The sequence below is a fragment of the Bos javanicus genome, chromosome 15 (assembly GCF_032452875.1).
Source record: "Bos javanicus breed banteng chromosome 15, ARS-OSU_banteng_1.0, whole genome shotgun sequence".
NCBI lineage: Eukaryota > Metazoa > Chordata > Mammalia > Artiodactyla > Bovidae > Bos > Bos javanicus.
In genome coordinates, this window is record NC_083882.1 from 80,170,508 (window position 1) to 80,182,709 (window position 12,202).

At 38.4% G+C, this 12,202-nt stretch overlaps 1 protein-coding gene across 1 annotated transcript; it reads left to right on the forward strand.

The window, feature by feature from the left end:
* The first annotated feature begins 4,190 nt into the window (after positions 1 to 4,190).
* On the forward strand, positions 4,191 to 5,173 carry LOC133261489 (olfactory receptor 5AL1-like). The gene has a single exon (XM_061439968.1). The coding sequence runs from the start codon at positions 4,232 to 4,234 to the stop codon at positions 5,171 to 5,173; it is 942 nt and encodes a 313-aa protein (XP_061295952.1). The 5' UTR covers positions 4,191 to 4,231.
* Positions 5,174 to 12,202: the final 7,029 nt, after the last annotated feature.

A 12,202-nucleotide genomic window follows, 5' to 3' on the forward strand; every position in this document is an offset into this window, starting at 1 on the left:
AAAGCAGACATAGCAACTAATCAAATTTTTTTCCCAAAAGAGATCATTAAAATTTTCCTTTACTCTGGATTCTTTAACTAAACATAGCTGAAAAAAGTGATCTACCACTTCAAGGGAAACAGTTTTTCCCCAAGTTACTAAACATTAAATAATTATGTTGTTGTGTATATAATTATATTATCTTTCAATGTTTGTTTAAAAGGAGTAGTACAGAAAGAAATCTCCCTGAGGGACTACATACACAAAATACAAAGTTGTCTCATAAATACCCAGGTAATTTAAAATGTTACTGGCCTCACAAAGATTCCTTTCAGGTACACTGAACTATTTAGGGGTTTGTTGTTGAACTGAATGATGACATATTGAATATTGAAAGGCATCAGGTTGTATAAAAATATGTTCAATCCCTTTTTTGGGGGAAACAATTTGGATGTACAAAAATATAACTTTTATCCACTTAATCATTTAAGGATAATTATTGACCATCTTCTGTATACTAGGTACAGTTGGAGGTAATGATTAAATTGAATATGACACAGAAATATTATTGCTTTCCAAAAGGAGTTGAAGCTTAGGATGTGTTATAGATATATTGATAGCTGTCTTCAATATAGTGTGGTTTAAGTATTATGAAGGAATTAGTGCCTGCAAAAATGTATATAAGAGGAGGACTTAAACTGCTTTGAAATCCTCTAAGAGGAAGTGATTCAATAGAAGAGAGAAAATTAAGTAGAAGGATAATCAGGCAAATAGAATGATGGCAGAGGAAAAGTGTTCTAGGAAAAGCATAAAGGATGTATAAAATTTTGTCTCATATTTAAATATATACAGCAATTTGGAACACCTGTGACATAGAAACTAGATAAAAAATGTTTCAGGAGGAACCTGATCTGAGATGCAGAAATGAAGTTTTCAAGGGCTATGCTAGAAAGAACTTGAAGTTTATCCAAATGGCAATGGGAAGACACTGAAGGATTTCATCAGGACAAAATAAGAATAAAGTTTCTGTAAAATTTCATATAAGCTGATAACTGAGGAACAGAGAACAATGACTGACTGGAGACAAGACTAAAAGTTAGGTTTCATTTGCAAAAAATAAATAAACAAAGCATCATTGTGCTTGGACCAATAAAGCAATAAATAAGAGCAGATTTGAAAATTGTGTGAGGGATAAACTGTTAGTGTTGTCATTGTTTAGTCACTCAGTCTTGTCCAACTCATTGGAGTAGCCCACCTGTAGCCCACTGGGCTCCTCTGTCCATGGGATTTCCCAGGCAAGAATACTAGAGTGGGTTGCTATTTCCTCGTCCAGGGGATCTTCCCAACACAGGCATTGAACCCACATCTACTGGGTCTCCTGCTTTGACAGGCAGATTCTTTATCAGTAGGAGGGGGGCAAATTGAACCTGGGCATGAGGATCAGGAAAGCATAGTAAAAGAAACTGCTCTCTGATTTGGAGAGCAAATGGATAATGGCACTGTTCATTTTGACTCTTTGTGACCCCATGGACTAGAGCCTGCCAGGCTCCTCTGTCCATGGAATTCTCCAGGCAGGAATACTGTAGTGGGTTGCCATTGCCTCCTCCACGGGATCTTCCCTACCCAGGGATCGAACCCACTTCTCCTATGTCTCCTGCATTGGCAGGCAGATTCTTTACCACTAACGCCATCTGGGAAGCCCGTTCATTGTGCTAGGAAATATATATTCCAAGTCTTGTGTTTTGGGTCCCATGTGCAGAAATATCAAGTTCTTTTCTGTGTGCAATACTTCTGATGAAAGTATTTTTACTTTTTATAAATGGTAATTTCTGAGAGATATTTAGATGTATAAAGCTATAGCAGAAAAAAGATAATTGGAAAATTAATTTATTAATATATTTGCTAATAATCTGCATGTAGATGCCTATTCAGCACATAGGATTGGCTAACTGATCAAGAAGGTGCCAAAAAGAGAAGGAGGAGCTTTGGCGAGAACATGAAGAACATGCCGTCTAAAGCATAGTAATAGGAACAGACTCCAAGGTTGAGAATCAAAATGAGCAAATAAATTCAAAAGACTGCTTTAGAATGCAAACTTGTATTCAATAGAGTTCAGTGCTACAGTGCTGCCAAAAAATACAGGTTTTATTGGATTTGAAAATAGGGAAGTTGATAATAAACATGCTGAGGGAATTTTTTTGTTGTTTTAATGGGAAAGAGAGGTGGATTACACCTTGTTAAGTTATAAATGGAGCTTCCAAGGTGGCACTAGTGGTAAAACAGTCTGCCTGTCAATGCAGGAGACATAAGAGATGCAGGTTGCATATCTGAGTTGTGAAGATCCCTTGGAGTATGAAATGGTAACCCACTCCAATATCTTTGCCTGGAAAATTCCATGGACAGAGAAGCCTTGTGGGCTACAATTCGTTGGATCACAAAGAGCCACTCTAATGGCAGAAAGTGCTTCTTGATGAAGGTGAAAGAGGAGAGTGAAGAAGTTGGCTTAAAACCCAAATTAAAAAAACTAAGATCATGGCATCCAGTCCCAACTCTTCATGGCAAATAGAAGAGGAAAAAGTGGAAACTGGCAAGTTTTACTTTCCTGGGCTCCAAAATCACTGTGGATGGTGCCTGAAGCCTTGAAATTAAAAGATGCTTGCTTCTTGGAAGAAAAGCTATGACAGGTCTAGGCGGCATATTAAAAAGCCAAGACATCACTTTGTTGACAAAGGTCCGTATAGTCAAAGCTATCATTTTTTCCAGTAGTGGTGTATAAATGTGAGAGTTGGACCATAAAGAAGGTTGAGCACCAAAGAATTTATGCTTCAAAGTGTTGTGCTGGAGAAGACTCTTGAGAGTCCCTTAGACTGCAAGGAGATCAAACCAGTCAATCCTAAAGGAAATCAACCCTGAATATTCACTGAAAGGACTGATGCTGAAGTTGAAGCTGCAATACTTTGGCCACCTGATGTGAAGAGCAGCCTCATTGATAAAGACCCTGGTGCTGGGAAAGATCGAGGACAGGAGGAGAAGAGGATGAGATAGGATGAGATGTTTGGATGACATCAATGACTCAAAGGACATGAATTTGAGCAAATTCTTGGAGAGAGTGAAGGACAGGGATGCCTGGCATGTTGCAGTCCATGGGATCACAAAGATTTAGATACAACTTTGCAACTGAAAATAGTTATAAATATATTTGAGAAATTGGGGACAGATACCTGTTCCAAAAAGTTTGGTTGAAAATTGGTGATGGGAACAGAAAGAGAAAGGAATAATCAAGATAAGTTTTCAAGGGGATGTCAACCCAAATTTAACATGGGAGGAGCTCTTATGTTTATTTTGTCATGTTTTAAGGTGCATGTGAAGTAACCTGAGACAATACAGTGATAAATAAAAATCATATTAACTTATCCTCTGCCCTGTTAAGAAAGGATGGGAACCAATTCAGTTGTACCAGTTCTTGAGCATTGAGAATCCACCTTGGGTCTGTATCAATCTTCTGTGAAATGAAGTTCTTCTAAGTGCTGTCCAAATGGTATTCACTTGGGACCATTTAATACTTCAAGATAGAGCTTAAAAACATATATCTTAATTATTTGAAAACATTTTACAATCTGGAAAATTGTTCACTGATGTGTATTTTCCCAAAAGATACCTAGAAAGTTTCACAATGCAGTTTTCCTAAATATCAATATTATGTATGTACTGAAAAAATAGAATATAAAGATAAACAAAATGAAGAAAATTTTAATATTATACCAAACTGGTTCCCTAAAGATACATACTGTTAGTATTTTGATTTTGGACTTACACTTTCCATGCTTGATTTTTCTAATTTTTAATATTCTTGTGAAATGATCAAATGAGTTCTGTGAAAGAAATTTACAACTTAAGAAATTATGTTAATGTATTTACTATCAAAGAAATTTTATATTCTGAATGTTTTTTTTTTCCTTTAAATAAAAGTACAACACAGGCTTTGCTATTTTATTGATTATAAAATTTTAATTGAAATTTTCCCTTTCTTCTTTTACAGCTTCTTAGTGGAATTTCTGCCATATTTTTTACAGTAAATTCACAAGTAAATCTACACATAATTCAGAGCACTTATCAAGATTCAACTTTAACTGAATTAAGCGTAACATCCTGGAGAGCCAGAGATACCTTCTCACAGTTAATCATTCCTTACGGAGTCAAGATTATTCAGAGTGTGTGCTCTGGTGGAATTTACTGTAGAACTGTTTGTTTCATGGCAGAAAACAATCATTCAGCAGTTACTGAGTTCATCCTCTTAGGCCTCACGGATAACCCAGAGCTTCAGCTCATTTTCTTTTGTGTTTTATTGTTGATCTACTTGATTACTGTCCTGGGTAATCTTGGTTTGATTGTGCTAATACAAGTGAGTCCTCAACTTCACACACCCATGTATTTTTTCCTCTGTCATCTGGCTTTTGTGGATTTTTATGGTTCCTCCACCATCACACCAAACACCCTTGTAAACACTTTTCGTGAAATTAAAAGCGTGTCATTTTATGCATGTGCCACTCAAGTGTGCAGCTTTATCACATTTTCAGTTTGGGAATTACTAATGCTATCTGTCATGGCTTATGATCGGTATGTGGCAATATGCCACCCTTTACTCTATGTAGTTCTTATGCCTAGAAAACTCTGCATCCAAATGGTCACCAGCTCTTATACTTATGGATTCCTGGTGGGATTCATACAAGCAGTGGCTACATTCCACATGGCTTTCTGTGGCCCTAATGTGATCAACCAGTTCTACTGTGATGATGTTCCTTTGATTGCTCTGGCCTGCTCTGATACGCGAGTCAAAGAGCTGATGTTATTAGCCATTGCAGGATTCAATGTCTTCTGTTCCCTTCTCATTGTTCTCATATCCTATGCGTTCATCGTCTTTGCCATCATAAGGATCCATTCTACTGTAGGGAGACAGAAAGCCTTTTCTACCTGCGCCTCTCACCTGTTTTCTATTACTATGTATTATGGGACCCTCAGTTTTATGTATCTGCAGCCCAAGTCAAGCCACTCACTAGATAAAGACAAATTTGCCTCAGTTTTCTATACTGTGGTGATCCCTATGCTAAACCCACTGATCTACAGCTTGAGGAATTGGGAAGTAAAAAATGCTTTGAGAAAAATAACTGAAAAGATGTATTTGAATAAAAAATAAGAATGATGTTGTTACTAAAGATATGCTGGGTATAGATTTCAGTTCAGTTCAGTCACTCAGTCACGTCCACCTCTTTGTGACCCCATGGACCGCAGCAGTCCAGGCCTCCCTGTCCATCACCAACTCCCGGAGTCTACCCAAACTCATGTCCATCGAGGCGGTGATGCCATCCAGCCATCTCATCCTCTGTCGTCCTTTCTCCTCCTGCCCTCAATCTTTCCCAGCATCAGGGTCTTTTCCTTTTTTTTTTTTTTAATTTAAATTTATTTATTTTAAATGGAGGCTAATTACTTTACAATATTGTATTGGTCTTTTCAAATGAGTCAGCTTTTTGCATCAGGTGGCCAGATTACTGGAGTTTCAGATTCAACATCAGTCCTTCCAAAGAACACCCAGGGTTGATCTCCTTTAGGATGGACTGGTTGGATCTCCTGCAGTCCAAGGGACTCTCGAGAGTCTTCTCCAACACCACAGTTCAAAAACATCAATTCTTTGGCACTCAGCTTTCTTTATAGTCCAACTTTCACATCCATACATGACTACTGGAAAAACCATAGCCTTGACTAGATGGACCTTTGTTGGCAAAGTAATGTCTCTGCTTTTCAATATGCTATCTAAGTTGGTCATAACTTTCCTTACAAGGAGTAAGCATCTTTTAATTTCATGGCTGCAATCACTATCTGCAGTGATTTTGAAGCCCCAAAGAATAAAGTCAGCCACTGTTTCCAGTGTTTCCCCATCTATCTGCCATGAAATGATGGGACCAGATGCCGTGATCTTAGTTTTCTGAATGTTGAGGTTTAAGCCAGCTTTTTCACTCTCCTCTTTCACTTTCATCAAGAGGTTCTTTAGTTCTTCTTCAATTTCTGCCATAAGGGTACAGATGTAGGACATTTAAAATCAAGGCTTGTACAATGATTCAGTATCAATAGGCAGAGGAGCCTTTGTCCTTTGTCACTCAGTTTGCTGATGTTTTATTTCCTCCTTGAAAACAGATATTTTCCTATTTTGACTTGCATGTAGTAGATATCTCATAAATATTTTAATGGTCTAATTCTAAAAGGGAGATAGAAATTACCTGTTGTCTTTGAACATAAAATGCTTTGTCAATAGAGATGAAAAATAAAGCACTTTAAAATCATAATTTCATCTCATTTCTCCCTAATATTGAGGATTTGGGGCTATCTTGAGAGACACAAACTATACAAATAGTATAAACACTGTGTAAATTTTTTCCTCCACTTTGAACCAAAGTTAAATATAATATGTTGCTTGGTTAAAGTGTTTTGGTTTTAAACTGTCCGTAAAATGAGCTTATTATTATCTTTACAGTGTTACATTTATATGGTTGGGCATGTTTTGAAAAGCTTTATTTTTTAGAGAAGTTTTAGATTTACAACAAAATTGAGAGGGAGATGCAGAGCTTTGGTCTTATACCCCTTACTATCACAGATTCATAACCTCCCAGTTATCAACACCACTCACCAAAATGGTGCACTTATTCCAATAGATGAATCTTCATCGATGTATCTTAATCACGCAATGTCCATAATTTACCTTAGGTTTCACTCTAGGTACTGTGCATTCTGTGATTCTGGTCAAATTTGTAATGACTTAATCCCTCATTGCACTTCTGCACAGAGTATTTTCACTGCCCTAAGGATTCTTTCTGCTCTGTCTATTCATCTCATCCCTACTGCCCTCACCCATGGCAAACATGGATTTTCTGATCGTCTCTGATGTTTTGCCTTTTCCAGAATGTCATAGAGTTGTAATTATATAGTATGTAGCTTTTTCTGGTTGTCTTTTTTCACTTAGTAACATGCATCTAAGGTTCCTCTGTGTCTTTTCAGAGCTAATAGCCCATTTCTTTTTAGCTTTGAATAACATTCCTTTGTCTGGATGTACCACAGTTTATTTATCCATTCACCTACTGAAGGACGTCTTGGTTGCTTCAAAATTTTAACAATTATGAATAAATCAGCCATAAATATCTTTATGCATATTTTTATGTAGATGCATGTTTTCAAATCCTTTGGATAAATTGTTGATTTGTATGGTAAAAAATGTGTTTATTTTTGTATAAAACATCCAAACTCTTCTGGTTGAACATTTTAACATGATCATTTAAGCACAGTCCTTTTATGTTCAGCCTGCACTTTAGTTCCACTGATTACTTCTGGGTGCAGTGACATAAATTTTAGTCTGCATGATTACTGAGAAATTAATTGCCCCGTCTTTGTTAATGTATATTAATAGTTTGTGCAGTTTCCCACTGGTGGTAGCATTACACTGGGCACAGAAGTTCTAAAGATGCCATATGAACCCCTGTGTTTCATATATATTTTTCCTGGTTCCGTTGTGCATGGGTACCCCTAATTTCTTAAGCAAATCAAAGTTGATCACCTTAACTGGCACATGAAGTCCTTCCTGTCTGCCAGTCTGTTGGTGTGAAGTAGTCAAAGATCCCAGTTTCTCAAAACACTAATTGAGCTGCTAGTGCAAATATTTGCCCTCCAGGATGCTCATCCTACAATCCAGAGAGCCTAATATGACAGGAATAGGAGACATAAAATCAGAAAATTGGTCACAGGATGTAATGATAATGATCAATTCTGCTATAACATCTTTGTTTCCAGACCCACGATCCCATGCTGTTAGGGACGCTGTAACTTATGTTCTCATCGGTTCATTACCTACAGCGTATCACGGAGGACGGTGCGCCAATGCAGCCAAATCATTTTCTGAGCTGGTGACTTGGCTGTGTGGTCAGGTTGCCATCCATAAGTCCAATCAAGCCAACTGAGTCTTGACAGGAGATAATCGGTTAAGACCATTCATTATATGCCATGGCCATGTCAAACTTTCATTGCTGTGGAGTGAGTGTATTCCTTCTGAGGGAGTATTGTATGGCTTATTATTTAAAGAACAAAATGCCCTTTAAACTATTTAAAGATGACACATCCTAGGATAATGAGTCTTGGGAAGAAAAATTCCTTTTCAATCTATTGATTTCAGTGAGGATGAACTGCTGTCCCGCCCAACATTGAAGGGGTCTGATATAACTGTTGCATCATGTGTTTCTGATTTTTATCTCAAAAGAGGGGTGCCACACTCAGGGCTTGGCATAGGTCTCTGCTTCTAACAGATTGGGCACTCAGCATTGGCAGCAGTAGGAAGGAGCCGTGTTCTCAGGAACATACATGGTCTTCATTCCTGACACTGTGACTATGCTGTCCATGATGTCCCTGGGGCTGTGAGGCAGAAGGGAAGGTGGTGAGTATGCCTGTGATGGCTTTTCTAACCCTTCTCATCAGTGCAGACCTCTTCTGCAGTAGTTACTCCTTGCTGTTTAGTCACTAAGCCATGTTCTATTCTTTGTGGCCCCACAGACTGGAGCCCACCAGGCTGCTTGTCCATGGGATTTCCCAGGCAAGAATATTGCAGTGGGTTGCCATTTTCTTCTCCAGGCAGTCTTTCTGATCCAAGGATCAAACTCTTGTCTCCTGCTTAGCAAGCAGATTCTTTCCCACTGAGCCACCTGGGAAGCCCAGTGACTCCTTGGAAGTTTAAAAAAAAAATTAAATCAGCATGCTTTGTACCTGTCACAAGTTCATCTAAAGTCCTCTTCTTCAAATGCCAGGTTCTCGGACACTTGATATCCTCAGTCCATAAACAAGTGTCCAGAGATATTTATCACCATCTATGGATCAGAGAGTGGCCATGATCTTCAGGCCACAATCTCCCCATTTGAAATGGGGCTTCCCTGGTGGCTCAGACAGTAAAGTGTCTGCCTGCAATGTGGGAGACCCGGGTTTGATCCCTGGGTGGGGAAGATCCTCTGGAGAGGGAAATGGCAAACCCACTCCAGTACCTTTGCCTGAAAAATCCCATGGACAGAGGAGCCTGGTATGCTACAGTCCGTGGGGTCACAAAGAGTTGGACACGACTGAGCGACTTAAAAAAAAAAAAAAAATGGGTCAGAGAGTGGCCATGATCTTCAGGCCACAATCTCCCTATTTGAAATAGAAGACCATATTCGACCCACTGAGATAAACTGCTTTCACCGCTATCATTCAGGACCACCTCTGTTTCCTACATGCTGTAAAAGCCCTTCTTTGCACTTGGCTCAAATCTTATTTGTGCGTGTGTGCTCAGTCAGGTCAGACTCTGTGACTCCTTGGACTGTAGCCAGCCAGGCTCTTCTGTTCATGGAATTTTCCAGTGGGTTGTCATTTTCTACTCCAAGAAATCTTTCCGACCTAGGGACTGAACCCCCATCTCTTGCATCTCCTGTTCGCTACCACTCTTGCCACTCCAATCTTATTTGGAACCTATTTCTTTGGACCCTCTTAAGCTCCAAATTAAAAAGCAGAGACATTACTTTGCCAACAAAGGCCCATCTAGTCAAGGCTATGGTTTTTCCCATAGTCATGTATGAATGTGAGAGTTGGACTGTGAAGAAATCTGACTGCTGAAGAATTGGTGCTTTTGAACTGTATTGTTGGAGAAGACTCTTGAGAGTCCCTTGGACTGCAAGGAGATCCAACCAGTCCATTCTAAAGGAGATCAACCCTGGGTGTTCTTTGGAAGGAATGATGCTAAAGCTGAAACTCCAGTACTTTGGCCACCTCATGCAAATAGTTGACTCATTGGAAAAGACTCTGATGCTGGGAGGGATTTGGGGCAGGAAGAGAAGGTGATGACAGAGGATGAGATAGCTGGATGGCATCACCGACTCGATGGACGTGAGTTTGAGTGAACTCTGGGAGTTGGTGATGGACAGGGAAGCCTGGCGTGCTGCGATTCACAGGGTTGCAAAGAGTCGGACATGACTGAGCAAATGAACTGAACTGAAATGAAGCTCCAAATATTATTTGGGACCTCCTAATTTGGAACCCCTAGCTTATTAAACTGTAGCACGGACTGTGTGGGGGTCTGTGTGGCAGAGATAGGCAATATAAAATCTGCATCCATTGTTCAAATAATTTGTTGCTAACATCTCAACCTAATTTAACCAGGTTGTAAGCAAATGATTTCCATTTGATGGATTCCTATTGGGCTGGACTGAAATTTGAGTTGGTGGATCCTGTAATATCCAGCACAGAATAAGCAGCAGATGCTAAATGTTTACTTGCTGTCTTATCATCTGGCACTTAGTTTCTAATAGGGTGCACTAGAACACAGAACACCATTTTATTTCTTCATCAGAAGGTCTGGCTTTTCTCCAAGGCCTGTGCAGTAATGCTGATTTCAGTTTTCCAGAGACTCAAACATCATTGTTTGTCAACACAGATATTTCCAACATCTTTGGATTACTTGCAGAAGCTACTCTTTTTGAGATTAAATAAAATCTGGTAGTCTTTCAAAATATCCAACATGTAGCTGAGAGCTATCATCCCTGTGACCTGCCTTATTCAATAGAATGCTTAAAAGTGTACAACTTCCAAGGCTAGAACTTTTTTCCAGGAAAATTTTAAATGTTTGAACTCAACCACCATATTTTCATTGGAAGCCCAAGCCAGACACTCATCACATGGACCACATCCAGCTGTCAGCCTCATCAAGTATAATATCAGCCATGTGACTGAGGTCTTCACGGACCATACAGACAGCCTGCTGCCCAGCTGACACCACAATGTGGAGAGAGATTGTCCATAGCCCACAGGATTATGAGAGATAATAAATCATTGTTGCTTCAGGTCTCTAAAACTTGGGGGTTTTCTTTAAAAAGCTATTAGATAGTTGAAGCAATAGTGATCATAGAATGAATTGCAAAAAACTTTGAAGTGAAATGAACTCTAACAAGAAATCCTGAAGATAGATTTTATGATTTTGACAGAAGGAAAATGTTTAAAATATTTTCCTAAAATAATTGAGGAATGTATTTTAGACACTCATAGCCTTGTTCATGCTGATAGAGCTCTTTTAAACTTTCTTGAATTTCTACCAAGCCTCTAAGAAAAACTACAGAGTTAAATCATTACAGATTGGTTAGAAATAAACTGCAAACAAATATGATGACTTCTGTACAATTTATGTTTAAGGTTCTTTGTCATTTATGCTTTTATTCTACTAGAGAAAATGGTGTTATAAAAATCATAACAGTCTTCCTAGGATAAAATGTCCACATTTAATAATAACTGTTCTTTCTTTGTAATAAGCATTGTCTATGAATTTTTTATCTGTATGTGTTTCTATTTATCACTCTATACATGTATGGAATGAGGAGAATTTGTTAGAGAGTTTGAAGAAAAGAAATGCTCATTTCTATCTGATTTGCATGCCTTTAAGTGCTTTCTATTAGACTTCAGGAAAAAATAAAGTTAATTTTAAATTATTTTCTTCTTTGAACAGAATGTTAAAACAATAATTTTCTGAGACTGAACTAAATGTACCTCCAAGCTTCTAAACTCATGGCTTAATTATTATTCCTACAACCCAACAGATATTTGAGTGGGTTGCAGATGTAGGGCTGGATCTTCGGTGCACTATAAACTATTACTTGTTAGCCTCGCAAAGTCCAACAGCAAAGTTAACTCACTGCTTTAATGTGCACTGACTTCTTATAAAATTAAAACTTGAATAAGACTCATGTGCATGTATGCATGCTAAGTCACTTCAATCGTGTCTGATTTTGCGACCCTGTGGACCGTAGCCCACCAGGCTCCTCTGTCCAAGGGATTTTCCAGGCAAGAATACTGAAGTGGGTTACCATGTCCTCCTATAGGGTATCTTCCCAACCTAGGGTTTGAACTCCTGTTTTTTATGTATCCTGCATTGGCAGGAGAGTTCTTTACCACTAGTGCCCCTGCAAACCCCAATAAATCTCATACTAAAGCATAAAAAGTAAATAAAAACAGTTAAACTTTTCTGAGTTTTTTTCCCACATGTTAAAATAATCTTTGCTAGTAATTATTAATGTTTTATTTTACTTAGATTCAGCAGAATGATCTGAAACATCAAGTGATCAATCCCTGTGTGTTAAGCAAACTGAGTCCCAAAAGATTAGCCATAATGATTGTTTAT

Coding starts and splice junctions, on each gene's coding strand:
- LOC133261489 (XM_061439968.1), top strand. CDS start 4,232: ATGGCAGAAAACAATCATTCAGCAGTTACTGAGTTCATCCTCTTAGGC.